General features: G+C 39.1%; 2 protein-coding genes across 3 annotated transcripts in view; one reads left to right on the top strand and one right to left on the bottom strand.

The window, feature by feature from the left end:
• itprid2 (ITPR interacting domain containing 2) overlaps positions 1-4,936 on the bottom strand; it is a 59,912-nt gene extending 54,976 nt beyond the window's left edge. For both annotated transcript variants that reach the window (XM_086147692.1, XM_086147693.1), the window contains exon 1: positions 4,833-4,936. The gene's annotated coding sequence lies outside the window, so the exon portion shown is untranslated. The remainder of the gene's footprint in view (positions 1-4,832) is intronic.
• Positions 4,937-14,629: 9,693 nt separating this feature from the next.
• Positions 14,630-20,780, top strand: neurod1 (neuronal differentiation 1). Its single transcript, XM_086147691.1, has 4 exons — positions 14,630-14,770; positions 15,737-16,016; positions 18,145-18,374; positions 19,703-20,780. Exons 2-4 carry the CDS (start codon positions 15,754-15,756, stop codon positions 20,266-20,268), a joined length of 1,059 nt encoding a protein of 352 aa, XP_086003817.1. The 5' UTR covers positions 14,630-14,770; positions 15,737-15,753; the 3' UTR covers positions 20,269-20,780.
• Positions 20,781-24,073: the final 3,293 nt, after the last annotated feature.

Raw genomic sequence — 24,073 nt, 5'->3', positions numbered from 1 at the left:
GTAGTATTGTACTTGGTAGTAGCAGTAGTAGAAGAAATATTGGTAATACTGGTAGTAGTATTTGTGGTGTTGGTAATAGTATTGGTAGCACAGGTGGGATTAGGAGTAGTAGCAGTATTGGTGGTAGTAGTAGTAGTAGTAGTAAAATGGGTAATATTGGTAGTAGCAGTAGTCATATTGGTGGTAGTAGTCGTCATATAGGCATTAGTAGTAGTAGTATTGTAGTAGTAGTAGCAGTCATATTGGGAGTAGTACTTGTTATATTGGTGGTAGTAGTAGTATTGGCAGCTGTAGTATTGGAAGTAGAAGTAGTGGTATTGGTAGTGGCAGTGTTAGTAGTAGTCGTATTGATAGTAGTATTGGTAGTAGTAGTAGTAGTATTGGTATTATCGGTAGAAGTAGTAGGATTGGTTTTGTCGGTAGTAGTGGTAGTACTGGTTGTAGTAGTAATGGTTGTAGGAGTATTGGAAGTAGTAGTAGTAGTATTGGTGATAGTAGCAGTAGTAGTGAAAATGGTAGTAGTAGTAGTCATATTGGTAGCAGTGGTAGTAGTAGTCGTATTGGTGGTAGTAGTAGTCATAGTAGTGGTAGTAGTAGTCGTATTGTTTGTAGTTGTAGTTGCCATATTGGTAGTAGTTGTAGTAGTAGTAGTCTCAGTTGTATTGGTAGTAGTAGTCATAGTAGTAGTAGTAGTTGTAGTTGCCGTATTGGTAGTAGTAGTAGTAGTAGTAGAAGTCGTATTGGTCATAGTAGCAGTATTGGTCATAGTAGTAGGAGTAGCAGTATCAGTCATAGTCACCTTAGTCGTATTGGTAGTATTAGCAGTAGTAGTAGTAGTAGCCATATTGGTCATAGTAGTAGTAGTTGTAGTGGTAGTAGTAGTAGTATTGTTTGTAGTTGTAGTTGCCATATTGGTAGTAGTAGTAGTAGTAATAGTAGTAGTTGTATTGGTTGTAGTAGCAGTATTGGTCATAGTCACCGTAGTCGTATTGGTACGAGCAGTAGTAGCAGTAGTACTAGCAGTAGTAGCAGTAGTAGTAGTAGTAGTACTAGTGAGATGGCGTCTATCTCAGCGTCTCTCTGCAAAGGTCGTGACCCCTCAGGATTCCACGGAAAGGAAGACGACTCAGAAATCAAGTCATGGAGGAGAAAATGGGGAAACAAAAAAATGCAGAAGACGTGACGTTTCTTCCTATTTGGTGCAAAATCAAAAAGAAATAAAAAGGAGAAACTGGAGTCGCAAAGTGAAATCAAACAAAGGCAAAAGATTCCCTTGGCGGGTCACATGACCTGGCCATTACACTTTCACCGCCGTGACCCCATTTTTGTTTTCTTTTAGCTATTAGCTCATCGCTAACTTGGTCTTCCTCCTGCGCGCTAAAACCGTTAAAGTCGTCTTCTTCCGTTTCAGAATTGAATTTCACTGTGATTTCATTGTTCTGATGTGACGAGGCTAAATGTTTTAGCGTTGTGAAGCCCCCCCCCCCCCCCCCCCCCCCCCCCCCCCAAAAAAAAAAAAAAACTTAAATTAGCCACTAATTTTGGCTAATCGTCCAACAAAAAAAAGTAGCGGCTAATCATCCGGAAAACACTGTAAATTCAGTTTTCCTTTTCCGCCAAATGTAAATCAAATTTGCAAAAATACATCTCATTCCAACCCGAAAAGTCAAAAACCCCAAACCCCAAATTTCTGGCCTTTCAAATCTTTTACCGTCTTAATCTCTCCGCCTTGTAAAATACAAAAAAAAAAAAAAAACAATGCATGAAATGACTTTTAAAATAAGTTTTCTTGCTTTCGTCCCCTTTCCGTAAACAAAGTCCATGTGGTTGAGATGAAGAACGACACTGACGGACGAGGAAACTCGAGATATTTAGATATTTCCTTCCCACCGGCGGGTCTGTCGGGTTTTTCTTTTGACAGGGACGGTCTGGAAAACAGCACCGCTGACTTGGAAACACATTTTTTACCTCCTTCCTTCTCATATTATCCATAATATCCCCTCTGGTAGGAGGTTCTGGTCCATCAGGACAAAAAAACTACCCGCAACAAAAGTCCCTGGTCCCCTATTGACTCTATCCTGACCCTTCGATTGCACTGCTGGACCACCAACCACAATCGCCCTGGTTTCGCTAACCGCTAATCCAAGCACCGCTAACTCCTTAGAGTTGCAAAAGTACTTGGCGATGATAGCACGTCTGATTCTTCCAGTAGTACCGTATTTTGCGGACCATAAGGCGCGCTGCATGATAAGGCGCGTGATAAAACATACCGTATCCAAAGCCAAACAAAGCAATCAGTTTAGTCTAACTTTATTAATCTTGGAAACTCTGGTCTACTTGGTGTTCTTCATCGACTTGCTTCCTCCACTTCCGTAACATTGATTCATTCATGTTGAATTCTTTGGTGGCTGCTCTGAACTCCGCTTCGTAAGCATGTCTCTTAACAGGTACCACTTTTGGGAGTCCTCAAAAACACAAGTGTACTGCTATGATAAAAAGTGGTGGAGGTAAGCGTACCACATACTGTTAGGGGACATCTGAAGTTAATGCCAGGTTAGAACAACGTTGTCTTCCACCACTGCATAATAAGTTCCCTGGAGGTTCACTGATGCCAAGGTGACCCGATAGGTAGCCTATTTTGTGGACCATAAGGCGCATGACAAAACATACCGTATCCAAAGCCAAACAAAATAGTCAGTTTAGTCCGACTTCATTAATCTTGGAAACTCCATTGATTCATTCAGGTTGAACTTTTTGGCAGCTGCTCTATTCCCGTCATCTACTGCGGGACCGATAGCCTCGAGGTTGAATTCCACATTGTAAGCATGTCTCCTAACAGGTGCCATTTTTGAGGGTTGCGTAGGAGAGAAACGTACCATGTAACACTCTCTGCTTGGTTTATGGTTGCCAGCGATAGCGGACACCTGCAACAACGTTGTAGTCCAGCACTACATCATTTGTTATCTAACGCTGTCAACCGGAGCCGCTTTACTACAACGTCCCCGTGCCAGGTGGGAACCGTCGGACAATCGATCAAGCGGAGCGGCTCGGTCGCTTACCAAAGTGGCGCTAAAGCATTCTGACAGATGTTTGAGCGCAGCGTACCGCGTAAAACTGGTTGGAGGTCAGTAAGCACAACAAGAGTTCATGCGTAAGGCTGATTTTTTTTACAGCATTTTAAGTGCGCCTTATAGTGCGAAAAATAGGGTACATGTATGTCCGTAAGGTGACCTTGAATGTTGACTAAGGTGCCGATCATAACGATCTAAAATGATGACAAATGATGAAACTCAACAGAAAGCAGCCCAAACTATTTAGAAACAAGCGGTTTGGAGGTTTATTTCATTCGCCTGCGGTCTTTTTTACCCGTAGATAATGGAGGTATCGGAGTTCCCGCAGAAGGGGAATAAATGGTAGAACGTCATCAATAACGGCTGAACTTCCCATTGAAAGCATTCACGGGTACATTTGCCACGTTTAGTAGATTTTATTTCTTTTATCATGTCGGGAACGGTCCGACAAGCAATCGAGCGGAGCCGCCAAGTCGCGTTTTGACAGATTTTTGGGCGCAGTGTACCACGTAAACTTGATTTGGAGGTCGGTAAGCGCGACGAGAATTCACACGTAAAGCGCACGGAGGATTTTTAAGAAAATTTAAGGATTGGCTCTGAGCTACAATTTCTTCCAAACACTTCCTGCTGAGCCACAGGACATATTGTACGTTTTCAGTCCATGCGTGCTAACAACTGATATCTTGTCTGTTTATTGAAGCTAGTTTCTTGTTGGGATTTTGTGCTTTTTTTTTTTTTTTTTTTTTTTTTTTTTTTTTTTTTTTTGAAAAGGTTTTTCTTTAAAAAAAAATAATAATAATAATTCACTGAAAGTTTCAAATAAGTCACTGCAGCATGTTTTTTTTTCCTTAAAAAAAAAAAAGCTTAAAAATCAAAAATGATGTTTAAAAATTCCGACATTTTGTAAAAACAGTCAACTTTCTCCCAAAACAATGAAAAGAAAAAAAATAATTGTTTATCATCTATACAAAGGCGTGTCATCGAACGTGTTTCATCATTTCACAAACACGTTGCAAAGGAATTATAAATTTAGAAGTAAAAAAAAAAAAAAGTTGTGAAACGTTTTACATTTGAAAAGACACCAAACGCAACACGGTGACGTCACCATGACTCATCCTGCTGACATTTAATATTTACAAACCTCACATATGGACGATTTTTTTTTTTAAAAAAAGCAGAAACTGTAACTTTTTGTCAATTTTTTCATTTGATAAAAACTGTTTTAACATGAAGCAACCTATTTTTTGTGAGGAGGGAAAAGAAATAATTAGAAAGTTGTTGTTTTTTTTCCCCCAGTAAAACGAGAGAAAAGTGAAGAAACAAAAAAAAAAGTGTTCTCTTTTCAGCTGCGGAGGAGTGATTGACATCTCACAGAAAACTAACAAAAAATAAAAAATAAAATAACACAAATAAAAGGATTAAAAAAATCCTCCACTTGATATTCAGTTGTTTTTTTTTTTTCTTTTAAATTAAATATTTTTCGGTCTGAAAAAGTTTTAAAAAAGTCACCCGGATACCAGAAGACGCCGGATTCGGAGATGCAACTTTAAATTCGACCCTCCGCCGAGGAAGAAAAGTCCAATTTTGGTGATTTTTAAAAGCAAAACACGATTTTTTGGTCAAGTTTCCTCGCCTGGTTGCGCCTGTTTACCCGCAGGCTGCAGCCGCTTCACGGACAAACACGACCGCCTTCGTCCGGTTTACCGGATATTAACGGCGGGATTCAAACCCGCCGACCGGCGTCCCGGTGCGGGAACTCACCGTCATGCTCCCCCGCAGGTCGCGTCTCCTTTCCCGGGTTTGTCAAACCCGTCCAAAGTTTTCTTCATGAGACGCACCGACATTCCTGCTTCCGCTTCCTGGACCCCGCAGCGGCGTGGAGGCGGCGGGGAAACAGCGCCCTCTAGTGGTCAGATTGGGGAAGTGCAGCCCCGGTTTTGCAAGTACACACACACACACACACACACATATGCATACACGGAGGGTTACGTAACTGGAAACAAATTGAAACACGAAGGTTTGAGCGATGGAGAGAAACTATTGTGTTTATTGGATTTGTGTGAATATAATCATGTTTATGCTGCCTTTTTTATTGTTGATACTGTAAACATTTTGAATCTTTGGATAAGATAAATGGGGAAATTTCTACCAAGGCGTATCCACCTTCTCAGTTATCCTCCTTTATCACACCAACTCACTTCATATCTTCTCTGACTATGTCCATAACAGCATGGGGGAAAAAAAAGACAGTAAGGGTGGACAACTTAAACGATAACAACAGGGATGGGAACTTCATATCCTCTCTCAGAATGTCCATCAGTTTTCTCTTTGGTCTTCCTCCAGCAACCTTCTACCCAGATCTTCACAGAACAGAGGAGTGTTCATGTCCAAACCATCTCAGTTATCGTTTTGTCTCGAGCATACATGTCCTGCACCCCCGTGACAAATTCTTCTTTTTCTTTGGCCTTTACCTTCAGGTCACTCCACCTTCTCCATCCAATCCCATTCTCTGTATCCTCCTCTCTCACATTAACTAACTTCATATCCTCTCTCGCTACGTCCATAACAGCATGGGGGGAAAAAAGACAGTAAGGGTGGACAACTTAAACGATAACAACAGGGATGGGAACTTCATATCCTCTCTCAGGACATCTATCAATCTACTCTTTGGTCTTCCTCCTGCCTGGCAGATCTACCTTAAGCAACCTTCTACCCAGATCTTCACCATGATATGCAAACCATCTCAGTCATCGCTTTGTCTCGAGCATACATGTCCTGCACCCCTGTGACAAATTCTTCTTTTCCTTTGGCCTTACCCTCAGGGGTCAATCCACCTTCTCCATCCAACCCTATTCTCTGTATCCACCTCTCTCATACCATCTAACTACATATCATCTTTCGTTATGTCCATAAATCTTCTCTTTGGTCTTCCTCTGGACCTCCAATTCCGGCATCCGTCTGCCAATATATTCACTCCAGCCAACCGACATTGAAGCAGAAGAGGACGGCGTCAGCATCAGAGATGGACAGCAGATGCAGGTTGTCGTAGAACGGAGAACTTTTGTGACAAATAATAGGAAAAAGCAAGTGTGGACGGGACAGTGGTGAGCACTTCAGCCTCACAGTGAGAAGTTCCCTGGTTGGATTCACACAGGAGGTCTGTGTCTGTGTGGGGTTCCTCAGGGTTCCTGCCAAAGTCCTACACATGCAGGAGGTACTCTGGAGAACCTCAATTGTCCGATGTAGGAATGAGAGGGTCAAGACATGTATGCCTCCATGTGACAGGTTGAAGAGTAGTATGCCATGTGACACGTAAATGAGAGGGTGAATGGTTTTATGTCTCCATATGACGTGAGAAGGATCAGGAATGAGTCCATCGGAAGGACAACACATGTTAGATGTTTTGTTGAGAAGGTTAGATATGGTTGGGTCGCATCCAGAGGAGAGATAGTCAATATATTGTGGCTGGAATTGGAGGTCTAGAGGAAGACCAAAGAGAAAATGTCTGGACATGGAGGACATGAAGTTAGTTGGTGTGAGAGAAGAGACAGAGAATAGGGCTAGATGAAGAAGGTTGATTTGCTGTGACGACCCCTGAAGGGAAAGAGGAATTTGTCAAAGGGTGCAGGACATGTATGACCGAGACGAAGCGATGACTGAGATGGTTTGGACATGAACACTCCTCTGTTCTGACAGGAATGGAGGTGGTTGATTGGTTGAGGCGAGCCCAAAGGACAAGAGGAAGAAGTAGATGTGTAAATGAGAGGGCGACACTTGTATGTCTAGACGGGAGGTCCTAGCCTTATGTCGGAATTCTGCTCCTACGATTTGACATAATGCGATTTCAGCCGTACATAGGAACAATAACAGGCAGCAATAATAGGCAATAATAATAAAAATAAAAATAACCAGAACAAATTAATCGTTCATTTTATTCTCCTGTTTATTCTAATAAAAAAAATATTAAAATACGAATAAGAACAATAATAATAATATAATGATTATAATAATAATATCGATAATAATAAAAATGATAATGATGATGATATTTATTAGCATTATAATCATCCTCATAACATTATGATGATAATAAAATAATAATGATGATAATAGTGCTTATGATGTTAATAATCATAAAACGTAATAATTACAATCATAATAGCAATGATAATGACGATTATGATGGTGCAAATAATAATAACAAGCATAATAGTATAATGGTTATAAAAACAACAATACTAATAATAAAAATGACGATGATCGTGATGTAAAAATTATAAAAATGATTAGAATTCTGATAAGAACAATAATGATCATTTAATAATAATAACAATAATAATGATTATGATAGTGACGTTAATAATAATAATCCCGTGACAGGAGGCGTCATTATGCGGGAAACTAACTAATAAATTGAATAAAGTTATATTAAAATCGAATGTAGCATTTATTTAAAGTTTTCTCTGTGTTTATATTTTCAAAATGTTTTCCTAAATAGAATAAATAAATACATTTTAATTGTCATTATGCAGGCACAGGGAAATTTTACACTTTTTAAACTGCATTTCCTTGCCCTGCAACATGTACTTATTAATGACAGTAAAGTTTAATCCAGTTTAATTTAATATTTTCTCACTTTCAGTTAAATTATTCCAGTGAGTCACATTGCAGTACCAAATATGGCCACTAGATGGCGCTAAATTACCGCTGTTCTGTGGAAGATGAACTTCAAATGAAAACCAACGTCTTTTTAAAAAGGGTTTAAATCTCCAGGTTCCAGATTACCGGATGACTCTTGAAAAAAAACTGTGTTTTTAACTCAAATTATAAATTAAAAACATCGCATGAAGAAACTTTCGTTCTGACGGCTAAAAAAAAAAATCAAAATTGACAAAGAAATCAGGTTCTTATATAAAAATCCCATTTAGTCTCTGATCAACACTCAATATCATATTATGTGTGTGTTCAGTGTTTGCTTCCTTGGTTGTATCTATTAGGTAACCCGACCCCACACACACACACACACACACACACACACACACACACCCTGCCAAACGGCGTAATTATTCATATTCCCCTTGTTTCCATCGAAACTCTCACTTGGCTTTTAAATAATGCAGGACGTTTTGTCGCCCATGAATCTTTTCCAAAGCATCACCTTGTTTCTATCTTTATTTTTTATTTACTGAAATACTTATAAAATCACATCAGAAATTGTTAAGGGGGCAAATTATTTCGAGGAAAGCGATCGTAAAAGTTGCATCTTCTTTAAAAAAGAAAAATAATAAACCTTTACCTTTTGGCTAAGAGAGCTGAGTAACATTTATTAACATTAGCTAAAAGGTCACGACTTTGTCAAGCAAATAAATAAAACTTCTCTTCGTCACTTACAGAGTAAAATGTCATAAATATAATTACTGTGATAGTAAAACTACAAACTTGAACAAATATTGGTTGTTTGCAAGGGGAGCTTAATTATATATTAGCATCATCTGAGCAATAAAACGGATATTAGTACCTTATTAACTGTCCTCTAGCTAACATTTATATTAGCACTTTACTGTTACAGTAACTTACATGGATATTAGCATCTTAACCGTACCTTAGCTAACACTTATATTAGCACCTTATGGCCACTATAACTTACATAGATATTAGCATCTTAACTGTCTGCTAGCTAACATTTATATTAGCACCATATCTCTACTATAACTTACATGGATATTAGCATCTTAACTGTACGCTAGCTAAGGCTTATAATAGCACTTTATCGTTACACGGACCTTCATGGATATTATCATCCTACTCTCCACGAGCTACAACTTATATTAGCACCATATCTCTACGATAATTTACATGGATATTAGCATCTTACCTGTCCGCTAGCTAACACTTATATTAGCATCTTGTCTTGTTCATGGATATTAGCATCTTAACTGTCTGCTCGCTAACATTTGTATTAGCACCATATTTGTACTATTACTTACATGGATATTACCATCTTACCTGTCCGCTAGCTAACACTTACATTAGCATCTTGTCTTGTTCATGGATATTAGCATCTTAACTGTCTGCTAGCTAACATTTATATTAGCACCATATTTGTACTATAACTTACATGAATATTACCATCTTAACTGCCCGCTAGCTAACACCTATATTAGCATCTTATATTTACAATAACTTACACAGATATTAGCATCTTAACTCTTTGCTAGCTAACTCTTGGCAGCTTATCCCTTCATAATTTACATGGAAATTGGCATTTTAGCTATGTACTAGCTTGTGTGGATATTAGCAGCTGGCGGTTGCCGAAATGTCCGCTACCTAGCCTCTTGCATAAATGTCTTGATAGCTGCATAACTGTCCGCTAGCTAGCATTGCTACAAGAAAAACCACAATATTTAATATTTCAGATGTACTTATCAGTCTTTCAGTTAATTAAAAAAAAAAAATCAGCTTTTCTTAAAAGCCCATTCATTTACATTACTTGTATTTAAGTGGAAAAAAAAAAATACATAAATGAATTGAATTCATTATAATTTGTGTGATTATTAACTTGAGCGGTGCTTCTGTTACTTGAAAAGTGGCTCCAGAAAGATGTTATTTAAACGTTTGAGGCGAAATATGGTTTAAAAGATGGAAAACCGAAGCCTCCGAGGCGTAAAACCTTGTTTTATCAGCTTTTATCAGCTTCTCCCGACTGCTCTCCATCTTTAGCTCTGAGTCGGATTGATTTTATGTTAACCATTAGCTGTCCAAAGACCAACACACACACACACACACACACTTATGCGGGTGCTCTGAAGTCGCCCGGTGACTTCCTGGCAACCGATTCATCGTCGCCGTAGCGACCGACTAATTTGGCGCAAATTCATGTTTAAAGTCCGCCGATTCATTCATATAGTGGATATTAGCATCGTAAATATCTGCTAGCTAACACCGGCATTATCATCTTAACTGATTGGCTAACATGGATACTATTCATCTTTACTGTCTGCTAGCTAATAAGCTAATACTTACATTAGGATGTTAACTGTCCACTGGCTAATATAAATATTAACTTCTAACTGTCTGCAGGAAAACGTGGCTATTTGTACTTTAAATGCTAGCCAGCATGGATATTAAAATATAATCTGTCCGCGAGCTAATATAGATATTACCACTTTAGTGTCTGCTAGCTAGCATGGACATTAGCATATTTTAGCCCACTAGTTAAATTGTTTATTTGTACATTAGCACCTTACCTGTCTGCTTACTAGCATGGATATCATTCATTTTGACTTTCCAGTAGCTATAGCGGATATTAGCATCTCAAAAGTCCACTAGTTGAAATGGACAGTAGCTCTGTAACTGCCCACTAGCTAACATGTGTTTTAGATTCCTATCTGTCTGCTAGCTAACATTGATAGTAGTAACATCTTAACTGTCCACTAGCACAAATGGACATTAGCATCTAATTGGTCCGCAAGTTCACATTAGCACCTTTATGTTGATCTCTTTCCTCTTTACCTTTTGGCTTTAGCCTTCAGGGTCCGCCATTTATGTTAGCGCCTTGTCTCTGACATGGATATTTGCATCTTAACTGTCCACTAGCTAACACTTATATCAGCACCTTGTCTTTATGCTAGCCTTTATGGATATTAGCATCCTTACTGTCTAATAGCTAACACTTATATTAGCACCTATCTCTAGAATAACTTAAACTTACATGGATATTAGCATCTAAACTGCCTGCTGAGTAACACTTATATTAGCACCTTATCTTTAAGCTAGCCTTCATGGATATTAGCATCCTTAATGTCCACTAGCTAACACTTATATTCCCCCCTTATCTTTATGCTAGCCTTTATGGACATTAGCATCCTTACTGTCCACTCGCTTACACTTATATTAGCACCTTATCTCTACAATAACTTATACTTACATGGATATTAGCATCTTACCTGCCCGCTAAGTAACACTTATATTAGCACCTTATCTCTACAATAACTTATATTGAAATTATCACATTAGCAATTAAAATTATCTTGATAGCTACATAACTTTTCACTACCTAGCATTGCTACAAGAAGAACCACAACATTATTCTTATATATTATCTTTAACTTTTTTTTTATTTTTATTTTTTATAAATTTTAATAAATTTAATTTAATTTTTTTGCAGTTTTTCTTCAAAGCCCACTCATTTTACATTAGCGGTATTTTAGTGGAATTAAAATTCCTCTGACTGCTCCTCATCTTTGGCCGAACCCTCCTAGCCGACGAAGGGATTGACTTTATGTTAACCATTAGCTGTCCAGAGACACACACTGATGGACACACACACACACACACACACACACACATATGCAGGTGCTCTGAAGTGGCCCGGTGACTTCCTGGCAACTGCTTCATCATCGCCATAGCGACCGGCTCGCTCGGAGCAAAGTCCCGTTTAAAGTCCGTCGCCGGTCAGAAGTCCCGTCCCAATTCGGGAGGCGCACACTTTGAGCGCTTGTTGCCTAGCAACAAGCCCATAACTAGGACACATATGTTTTATCTTTGTCTTTTTGTATTCGGTCAACAACTATTATATGATTTAATTAAATCCTGGCGATGTGTTACTTTGCAGACAATGTTGATGGATAAAGCAGTCGCTCCGCAAAGAGTACAAATTCCAATCGTACCAAGAAACGGTGATGAAGGCGACTCGACACTTCAGGTGACCTGGAAAAACGTTGTTTTGGCTGCACAGGAGGTACAAGATGGTAGTCCAAAGGGGTCAAAAGGGCAAAACTAAGGGACGCGAAGAGGGTTATCATCCTTGGAAATGTAAACAATTAAAAAAAATCCGGTGAATTCCACTCTAAATGTCTCTCGCGGTGATTGAACTGGTCTGAAAATACATTTCTTTAACAAGATAATAGAGTGTCTTTCCAAACGAAACTGCAAGAAGAGCTACTATTACTGTATTTTTCGCACTATGAGGCGCATTTAAAATCCTGTAAGGCGCATTTAAAACTTCGGTTGTCCACTGTTGGCAACGATTAACCAATCAGAGGTCTGACACTTTTTGTACAGGAACAGTTCCAATGACCAAAAGACAGGAGTCAGAGCTGGAGGTTGCAGAGATGAAGATGTTGAGGTTCTCTTTGGGAGTGACCAGGATGGAGAGGATCAGGAATGAGTCTATCAGAGGAACAGCACATGTTAGATGTTTTGGAGAGAAGGTCAGAGATGGTTGGGTCATGGACAGAGGAGGGATAGTGAATATATATGTAGATGGAGGCTGGAATTGGAGATCTAGAGGAAGACCAAAGACAAGATAGGAGGTTAAAAGTTTGATGGAGAAGGTTGATTCGCTGTGGAGACCCCTGAAGGGAAAAGACCAGAGGAAAAGAAGAGTTTGTCACAGGGGGTGCAGGACATGTATGGCCGAAACAAAGTGCTGACTGAAATAGTTCGGACATGAACACCCCTCTTCTCATGTCCAAATCATGGTGCAGATCCGGGTAGAAGGATGGACAGAGGAGGGAGAGGGAAGATATTGGTATATGGGTGCTGGATTTGGAGGTCCAGAGGAAGACCAGAGAGAAGATTTATGGACGTCGTGAGAGAAGATATGAAGTTAGTTGGTGTGAGAGAGAAGGATCCAGAGAATAGGGTTAGATGGAGAAGGTTGGTTCACTTTGGTGACCCCTGAAGGGAAAAGCCCAAAGGAAAAAAAGAATTTGTCCCAGGGGTGCAGGACATGTATGACCGAAATGAATGTATCTATGTATGTGGTTCTGAGATGGTTATTTGGTTGAGTGGTCACTTATGACTTCCGACTACTGGTGCTTCGGATCTTCAGTGACTGAATTGCACTTCTTGTAAGTTGCTTTGGATAAAAAGTGTCTGTTCACGTCCAAACCATGATGAAGATCTTGCATCAACAAGCATCAACTTAAACCCCAACATTCATGACTCGCTACAATATCTTATCTTCTGTTGTCTGTTGTGCAGGTATCAGAGAGGAGGATGCTCAGGAAGCTCCTCAGCATCTTGGACAACATCCACCCCCCCCTTCATGCACCACTGACGTCCTGTCAGAGCTCTTTCAGTCGTAGACTGATACCACCAAGGAGGTCCTTCCAACCTGAGGCTATCAGACTTTTTAATTCCTCTCCCTTCAGCCGCAGGGAACCTTAAAATCTTAAAACCTCCAAAAAAAAAAAAAAAAAAAAAAAATCTCTCACCCACTTACTGTAACTTGCAATAATTTGATTTTTCATAATTTATCTGTATTTATGTTCATAACTGTGAAATATTTCATTTCATAACAGCTACATGTTATACAATTTTCTACTATTATTTATTATTGTTATATTTTTCTTGTAACTCTGGCATAACAATTTCCTTCAGGATAAGTAAAGTTATTCTTATTCTTATTCTTATTCTTATTCTTATTCTTGTCTTTTATTCTTGTTTTTATTCTTATTCCTATTCTTGTTTTTATTCTTATTCTCTATTCTAATTCTTATTCTTATTCTTATTCTTATTCTTATTCTTATTCTTATTCTTATTCTTATTCTTATTCTTATTCTAGCCCAAAGGAAAAGAAGAACTTGTCACAGGGGTGCAGGACATGTATGACCAAGACAAACTGATGATTTGGACACGAACGCTCCTCTGTTCACGTCCAAATCATGGTGAAGGGTAGAAGGTTGCTGAGGATGAAGCTGCCAGGCAGGAAGTCCAGAGGAAGACTAAGGAGAAGATTTATGGACGTAGTGAGAGAAGATATGAAGTTAGCTGGTGTGAGAGAGGAGGATCCAGAGAATAGGGTTAGATGGAGAAGGTGACCCCTGAAGGGAAAAGGCCAAAGGAAAAAAAGAATCGGTCACAGGGGTGCAGGACATGTATGACCGAGACAAAGTGATGATGGTGACAGGAACACTCCTCTGTTCACGTCCAAATCGTGGTGAAGATCTGGGTAGAAGGTCGCTGAAGGTGGAGCCGCCAGGCAGGAGGTCCAGAGGAAGACCAAGGAGAAGATAGATGGACGTCGTGAGAGACGATATGAAGTTCCCGTCCCTGATGATGGAGATGGAGAAGGGAAAACACAAAGCAGGGAAAAAAAAAGAAGATTATATTAAATATAATAAGATAACAAAAAAATAATCATGAAAGTTTCCGCATTTGGGGTTTGAACGTCAAACGTCAACATCCGCAGTGTTATTCCACGGGACGGCTTCGGCGGGGCGACTGCGCATGCGCAAAAACGCGGCGACAGATGGTCAAGTCGCTTCACAAAAGAGAAAAAAAAAAAAAAGAGAGAGAAAAAGAGAAAGAGAATAAAAAAGAGAGAGAGAGAAAGAAAGAGAGGGAAAAAAAAGAGAGAGAGACTTTGGCTAAGACAAATGGAAGATTTGTCACGTGATCCCCGGGGCCGTTTTAGTGACGTAAGCACCATATGGCGCGTGCCGCCGGGGTGGGGGTGGGGGGGGGGCGTGGCTCCTGATTGGCTAATTGATATGCGCGAACACGCGCGCGCCTCCACGCGCGCTATAAAGAGCCGCTCGGCACGCACGCACGCCTCACAGACGGTGGCTCGCGCGCGGCCACACACCGGAAGAAGAAAATAATAAAGAAAATTAAAAAATAAAAATCAAATTGATTTTAAAAAAAACACGCGCGTCTGACATGCAGGCGATCTGACGGGCATCGCAAAACAGGTAGGACACTTTTATTGATTAATAACCGATATCTGATCAATAACCTCCGTTATTCGTCTTTAAATCTGAGCTCGCGGCCTCCTTTTTTAAACCTTGATATCGAAACGATGATCGATTAAAGTTTGCATCGAAGCAAAAAGCTGCGTTTGTCATTTTATTATTATTATGTTTTTTTCCACCAGAATAAAATAAATTTTTATCATTTCCCGTTCAATTTATTGATTTTTTTTTAAACTTTCACCCCACTCCCGTGATCGATAACACCAACCCATAAAACGCCCTCAATCATTGTTAATCGATAATAAACTTGTTGTATCGGTTGTGTTTTTATTTATTGTTTCTTTTTTTTAATCGAAGATTTTGAAATTCGCAAAATATTTTTTTCCCCATTTCGTCCTTTAAATCCGAAAACAGGCCGAGACCACGCACACACACACACACACACACACACACACACACGAAATATATGTTTATTACTATGTAATTACATTATTACTATTACTGTGTAATTATTGTAAATTTAATTACATTTTCCCGACGGTAAATATTGCACATTGATATTTAAAAAAAAAGGTAATTTTACGGTCAATCTATCCATTTATTTATCAATGTAAATAGAATTGAGGTGTTTTTATTTTTATTTTTAACGTTGCAAATGCGCATTAAAAGCTCGCTTTAGGTATCAATGGTTATAATTAATTTCTAATTTAACAGAGTTGATTCTAAATAAATAAAAGAGAAGTTTCTTTATTTTCTTTCGGGTTCTTATTCTCAGCGAAGTGCGTTATTTCCGCGTTTATCCTATAAAATACAAATACGTAAAAAGACGAATTGTGAATTATACTCGAATAATAAGTTATTATATTCAGATTTTTTTTTAATTAAGTTAAATGGCCTTTTCTTTTTTTTTTCCTTTTTAATAAATATCCACTAGAAATGATTATTTTCCCTTTTCTTTTTCGCAAGGTTCCCAAAGTTGCGTGATGACCCGGTCGGTGCGGGAGGATGCGTTGTGCGGGGAGGCGGAGGAGCAGCGGGAGCTTTGCAGCCCCGCAGGTGCAGGAGGAGGAGGAGATGGAGGAGGAGAAGGAGAAGGTGGAGGGATGGAGGAGGAAGGAGAACATCGCATGGAGGAGGAGGAGGATGAAGAAGAGGAAGACGAGGAGGAGGAAGAGGAGGACGGGGAGAACAAGCCTAAAAGACGCGGGCCGAAGAAGAAGAAGATGACGAAGGCGCGGCTGCAGAGGTGAGGAGGAGCAGGAGGATCTTCTCCGGCTTTCTAAGCGAGGAGGCTCGAATTTGCCTCCGATTTTTTCATGCATTTGGTGGATTTTATTCCCCTGAAATGCTGCAGATTCCGTGAACCGCACATTAGCGCCCTCTAGCGGACGCGGATGGTACTGCTGTAGATATAACAAAATAAAACAAAATAAAATAAAATGATCAAAAATAAATTCAAGGGGGTGCCGTTCATGCATTTTGTTCTTGTGGGAAAGATAAATGCATGAAAGTTAAATAAGATCAAACAAAAATAAGTACATTTAAGATGACCCTTCATGCGCTTTATTATTGTGGGGAAGATAAATGCATTAAAAAACAAATCAAAAGAAATAAAAGAAAGGAAAAGATATCAAAGAATCCCGTTATTGCTCTTTGTAATTTCAGGAATGAAAAAGGTAAATATAATACTGTAAACTATAAAAAAAAGAAATAAAATGAAATAAGATTGAATAAAATTAAATGAATTTAAGATGTCCTCTCATGCTCTTTACTAATTTGGGAAAAACAAATAAAATAAAATAAAATAAAATAAAATAAAATAAAATAAAATAAAATTATAAAAAATAAATTCAAGGGGCTGCCGTTCATGCATTTTCTTCTTGTGGGAAAGATAAATGCATGAAAGTTAAATAAGATCAAACAAAAATAAGTACATTTAAGATGACCCTTCATGTGCTTTATTATTGTGGGGAAGATAAATGCATTAAAAAACAAATCAAAAGAAATAAAAGAAAGGAAAAGATATCAAAGAATCCCGTTATTGCTCTTTGTAATTTCAGGAATGACAAAGGTAAATATAATACTGTAAAATATTATAAAAAAAAGAAATGAAATGAAATAAGATTGAACAAATTAAATAAATTTAAGATGTCCTTTCATGCTCTTTACTAATTTGGGACAAACAAATTTATTAATTAAACTAAAATAAAATAAAATAAAAAACTAAACTAAACTAAAATAAAATAAAACAAAACAAATTAAAATAAAATAAAATGAAGAAGCCCGTTAATGCTTTTTATTATTTCAGGAAAGACAAAAGAAATATAATTTTATAAAATACCACAAAATTAATATAAAATATAATAAAATGAGTAAACTTATGATGACCCTTCATGCTCTTTATTATTGTGTGAAAGATAAATGGATTGAAATAAAATAAAATAAAATAAAATTAAATAAAAGAAAAGAAAAGAAATCAAAGAATCCCGTTATTGCTCTTTGTAATTTCGGTCAAGAAAAAGGTAATTATAATATTGTAAAATATTTCAAAAAAGAAATAAAATGAAATAAGATTGAACAAAATTAAATGAACTAAAATTAAAACTAAATCTAAGATGTCCCTTCATGCTCTTTACTACTTTGGGAATGACAAATGCATCAAAATAAAATAAAATAAAATAAAATAAAATAAAATAAAATAAAATAAAATAAAATAAAATAAAATAAAGAAGCCCGTAAAGTAAAACTATATGATAATTGTGAGGAAATTAAAAAAAAAAAATCCTGAAAAATGACATGAACATTATGTAAAAAAAACCTGGGAAAGAGCTTGATAATATAAGAAAAAAAAAAAAAAATTAAAGGTTAAAAAAAAAATCCCTATTCCGGGGATTAGACCCCAATTTCAGTATGTTTTTTTTTTCTCCCCCTAAATATATCTCTACTTTTATACCTAACCTGTCCAGTAGAGGGGAATTGTAACATGAGCACACTCACGATTGGCCAATTAGCTTTTTTTTCATTATTTATTGATTTATTTTCTCTAAAAAACCAATCATCAAGGTGAGCCCTGGACAGACGTGACTGGATTGTAGATTTTACTTTTGTAAATCATCCTCAAAATAGGCCATCGGATATTGTGGCGCGGAAACGTACCATGGCGGCGATTAGCTTCTCTTCCGAAACGTCGTCAGAATGTTCGCCAAATGTTCAGAACTCGCTCAGCCAATAAAATGACGGCTAATCGTTGACTTTGAGGAAGTGCTTCCAAGAAGTGTGTCCTCATATGAGGACGTCAGGGGTCGTGCCGGTTTTGGAGTTGTTTTTGCCGAAAACAAATTTTTGTTTGGCTAACCCTCGTCGTGTTCGCGCAGGTTCAAGATCCGTCGAATGAAAGCCAACGCCCGCGAGAGGAACCGTATGCACGGGCTGAACGACGCCCTGGAGAGCCTTCGGAAGGTCGTCCCTTGTTACTCCAAAACCCAGAAGCTGTCCAAGATCGAGACGCTCCGCCTGGCCAAGAACTACATCTGGGCGCTGAGCGAGATCCTGCGCTCCGGGAAGGCGCCCGACCTGATGAGCTTCGTCCAGGCGCTTTGCAAAGGTCAGGGGCGCGACCATTCACTTGCACATTCACACATCTTATAGAGCAGGTACCGGTACAGGTCCACCGATCATTTGGTACCAATCGGCAAAGAAAATCTTGGTCCAAACTGTAGTTTATTTCCAAAAACGACCGTTTCCGCCTTTGCCTTACTGCCCCACTTAACTCTGTCGTGCCATTTCACACATCAGATATTACAAACTAGCCCTTGAGGAAAATAAGCCAGAAACAACCTCAAGAGGAAACAACCTCTAACCGGTCGGCGGAAACATTTTCATGCGTGAAACTGGTCCCTGGTCCAAATAAGGTGGGGGATTGCTGATACAGAGGCATACAACTTCTGACCCTCTCATTCACATATCATATTGGGGGATACAACTATTGACCTTCCCATTCAAACGTCATATTGAGGCATACAAGTACTGAAACTCTCATTCAAACGTTATAGTGAGGCATACAAGTATTGAACCTCTTATTCAAATGTCATATAGAGGCATACAACTACTGACCCTCTCATTCACATATCATATGGAGGCATACAACTATTGACCATCCCATTTAAACTTTATATTGAGGCATACAAGTATTGAACCTGTCATTCAAATGTTATAGTGAGGCATACAAGTATTGAACCTCTCATTCAAACGTTATAGTGAGGCATACAAGTATTGAACCTCTTATTCAAACATCATATAGAGGCATACAACTACTGACCATCCCATTTAAACTTTATATTGAGGCATACAACTATTGAACCTCTCATTCAAACGTCATATTAAGGCATACAAGTACTGAACCTCCCATTCAAACATTATATTGAAGCATACAACTATTGACCCTCCCATTCAAACATCATATAGAGGCATACAAGCATTGACCCTCTCATTCCCATATCATATAGAAGCATACAACAATGGAACCTCCAATCAAATGTCATACAGACATACAACTATTGACCCTCCCAGTCACATATATTGAGATGTACAAATATTGACCCTTTCATTTACAGGTAGAACCAACCATTCACTTATACTTATTCACCTATACTTTTTTAGGGTCACTCTGTTTATCCGAGATACGGCAGTACTACAACGACCACGAATAAAAATTACTATAACTATACATATTTGCAAAGTAGAACACTCCTGGTATCACTCCCATCGACGTAGGACGCAGGATATTCAGTGATGACCACCGTAGTCCCACACAGGAACATCATCGCTATTGTTGATATTATTCGTAAACTATGTCGGTTAGCAACGTGCTAAAATCCGATGTAGCGAGCCCTGATTTCACGCGATATTAACGGGTATGGCTTGTGTGCGCAGGCCTGTCTCAGCCGACCACCAACCTGGTGGCGGGCTGCTTGCAGCTCAACCCTCGGACCTTCCTGCCGGAGCAGACGCCGGACCTGCCCGCCCACCTCCCGCCCGCCGGCGCCGCCCCCTACCCCGGACACTTCTCCTACCAGAGCCCCGGCTTGACGGCGGGCCTGCCCAGCCCTCCGTACGGCAGCATGGAACCCTCCCACATCTTCCACCAGGTCAAAGGTCAGCCCTACGGGCCCCTGGAGCCCTTCTTCGACAGCGTCCTGGTGTCGGACGGCCCGGCGTTCGACCCGCCCCTCAGCCCGCCCCTCAGCATCAACGGCAACTTCTCCACGTCCTTCAAGCACGAGGTCGTCGCCGCCTCCGAGTACGACAAGAGCTTCGCCTTCAGCGTGCATTACGGCGGCGGCGGCGGCGGCGGCGGTCATGGCGGCGTCTACGCCGGCGGGGCGCCCAACTCCAGGTGCGGGGAGCCGCAAGTGGACGGGCTGATGGGGTTTGACGGACACTCGCACCACGAGCGGCTGATGAACGCCCAGCTGAACGCCATCTTCCACGAGTCCTGAGGGCGCAAGGGACGGGCTTGGCGGGACGGATCCACCAGAGACGGGTTTCCGTGGGTTTCCACCCGCCGTGGCGTTCAATCCCACTTCCTGTTTGTGTCAGTGACTTTCCCCTGCGAGGGACGGCGGCGGCGGCGGCGGCGCCACGTTGACGATATTACCTTCTGTGTAGTGCTTCGTCCTACGGGAGCAGCTCTCTGAATGTCCATGTCATTATGCTATTGTTTAAAACTAATCAGCAATCAATGAGCAATAATCTGGAGCGAGCTATGCAATTTTGTTACGACGAACCCGAGCGACGCTCGGACGTCGATTCCAAATGTGGAAAAGAATAAAGATTCCTCTATTTTTGTGCTCGGCGGCGGCGGCGGCGGCGGGTGTCGATGTTGGTCACGTTGTTTTTACTTTTTATAATGTTTCCCGTAGCGTTCTGTTAACATTTCATGTGGATCTTGTTCATATTTTATAAGATAGATGTTTATAAATGCCTTTTATTAAAAGGGAACTCGATGTGACTCAACTCAGAGACTAGCTTTATTCGCACTTGCACGCGGCTAAATGGTTTCCATTTTACAAACTAGAAGAAATATAAATATATATAGAAATAAATAAAAATCGAAATAAGAATATAAATAATGCTTATTGGAATTTTACGAATTTTTAAAGTTCGTTAAATCGTAGCATTATTGCGAGCTAGCAAGATGTTCATGAGAATTTAGCATGCAACTGATAGCATCAACGCTAGCTATGTGTGATAACGCTAGGTTGGATGATGATGGTGATATAATGATAACAATAATGACAATAATAATAACAATAACAATAATTTTGATTATGATGATACCACTTCTAACAATAATGATGATAAAAACAACGGTAGCAATGATAATAATGATAATAATAAAATAAAATGATGATGATGGCAATAATAATAACAATAATTTTGTTGATAATGATAATGATAACAAGAGTAGCAATAGTAGTAAATTCTTTTAATCATTTGCATTTAACGGTCGCTTTATTTATTCACAAAACAGCACAAATACAGTCACTCCTCACTTTACGACAACTCAGAGTTGCGACTTTTACCGACATTCATTCAATATTCTGAAGTTGCGACGTCAATGCATGCGCAAGTGGCAGCGCAGCCGAGAGTGTTAGCGTAAGCTACACTTGCTGGGTAAGCTAGCTGGGTACGTAGCTTTACTGAAGCCTATCTTTCATTTTGGATACGTTCAAAAAATATAAGATAATGGGAAATTTTGAAACTAATTATAAGATACAAGAGAAAATAAAAATATAAACAACATGATTAGGTTGGTGAAAAATCGGATTGTTTACATTTTGTTAGCAGTGCATAACATTCATGAGATCAGAGCAGGGATAAGAAATGAAAAGGTATACCGGTTTGAATTTGGAAGATAATGGTATGATAAAAGATCTATAGCAATAACACCAACTCCGTTGTCAACAAGCTAGGCTAACTTGTAGCTTTTCACCGACAGTAGGTTCATATTTAGGCTAGCCTACCGTAAGGCTACGCGGTGTAGCACTTATATACAACGATTTGAGTTGACGTAAAGGGAATTCTTCGCTTAGCGACGAATTCATTCAACGGATCATCGTCGTTAAAAGAGGAGTGACAGTTTTTCAGTGGAGACACTAAATTAAAGATAAATTAAATTAAATTTCTCGGCCAATGACGGCAGGGATAGGCTCCCCAGCTCCCCCCCCCGTCACCCAGAGTGCAGGATTAGCAAAATACATGATGAATGAATGATTTGTAATTTTTTATTTTCAATTAATTCATTAGACCCGCTTTCAAACGGAGACAAAAATCCCCCAAAAAGTGAGATATATTGTGAAGGACAGTTTTCACAGGCCTGCAGGCCGTCGAGATGACCTCGCAAGACTGGTAAAGAAAATGAACAACAACCCGTAAACGTCACGATCGCATTGACAGAGGGATTAACCGTGGCATGTGTGTGTGTGTGTGTGTGTGTGCTAGACGTAGCTCATGGATTACACACCGACTCAGTTTAGCATAATAGACAGGGGAATGTTTCTCACAATAAATGTCCCCAATAGAAATCGCTTCACTAATGTGTGTGTGTGTGTGTGTGTGTGTGTGAAGAGCACAGATGTTCGTTCTGCGGGCAAGATTTTAATTTATGAAAATGATCTTGTTTATGCATGAGAGCCAACCTTCATTCAGTCCTGCTGTGTGTGTGTGTGTGTGTCACCAGGAACAATATGGTGTCCGTATCCCACCATTTAGCCCCCCCTTCTCCGTTAGCGTGGAATAACAATAACAGGAAGCAGGAGGTTTCCCGATCAAACTCCGTCGCAGAATCCGTCGGACTCCAGGGACGGGCGCGGAGGTGGAATAGCTTCGGAGAAAAAACCTCAATTTCGTGGTTTTCCCCCCAACGTCACGTCTCATTACGCTCGGAATACGGCTCGTGCGGCGGCATTAGCGGCATTAGCGGGCCTCTTTGCGGCGGAAGGTTTTGTGTTTCAGTCTGTTGGCTGATCATAACGCTGATTAATGCAGCTTAAACTCGGCCATCTGTCATCAACGCGCGCACGCTGGGTTCTCCGGCCGGCGCCGCTAACGCCGCATCCGAGGACACCTTCAACGACGAGGGCTTTAATAAGTCTCCCGTGGGCTCTGGCACTGTTTTGTTTACGGTTAGCGAACTGGCTAACTGGTGAAATCTGTGATCAGAGCTCACGTCTGCTGTTTTTACTTTTTATAATGTTTCCCGTAGCGTTCTGTTAACATTTCATGTGGATCCTGTTCATGTTTTATGAGACAGATGTTTATAAATGCCTTTTATTAAAAGGGAACTCGATGTGACTCAACCCAGAGACTAGCTTTATTCGCACCTGATGGCAGCTAGATGGCTTCCATTCTAAAAGCTACAAGAAATATAAATATATATAAAAATGATTTAATCTCTTCACAAGGCATTTTTTTAATACTTTATGAATTTTTAAAGTTTGTTAAATCGTAACATAATTGCGAGCTAGCAAGATGTTTATGAGCATTTAGCATGCAATTGATAGCATCAATGCTAGCTATGAGTTGTAACGCTAAGTTGGATGATGATGATGATACAATAATAATAATAATGACAATAATAATAACAATAATTTTGATTATGATGATACCACTACTACTAAAAATGAGGATAACAAGAACAACAATGGTAACAATAATAATGATAATAAAAAAAAAATTACAACGATGGCAATGATAATAACAATAATTTTGTTGATAATGATAATGATAACAAGAGTAGTAATAATGATGATGATGTAAAACAACAACAATCATTAGAAGGAAGATGAATGATGACAAAGACAATAACAATGAAAATAATTTTGATGATGATAATAACAATAATAACAATAATGATGACAATTGTAATAAAAATGATGATAATTATGGTGACAATAATGATAAAAAAATTATAATAATAACAACAATAACAATAATAATATTTTTATTATTATTACACTAGTAGTAATAATAATGATAACAAAACACCAACGATAATAATAATAATAATGCTACAATGAATGATAATGATATTGACAATCATAATAAGAACAATTTTGATGATGATGATGATTATAATATTCAGATTAAATAATGATGATGTAGATAACAAAAGCACCAACATTAAATAACAGTAACAATAATAACAATAATAGTAAGACTAAAATGAACAACCATGATTTTGAGGATTGATAATAATAATAATGATAATGATAATAATAATAACGATGACAATGATTATAG

Source organism: Fistularia commersonii, chromosome 6, assembly GCF_037954325.1.
Source record: "Fistularia commersonii isolate RoL2024-O1a breed Wild chromosome 6, RoL_Fcom_v1.0, whole genome shotgun sequence".
In the NCBI taxonomy this organism is placed as follows: Eukaryota; Metazoa; Chordata; class Actinopteri; order Syngnathiformes; family Fistulariidae; genus Fistularia; species Fistularia commersonii.
This window is presented reverse-complemented; position numbering and strand designations above follow the sequence as displayed.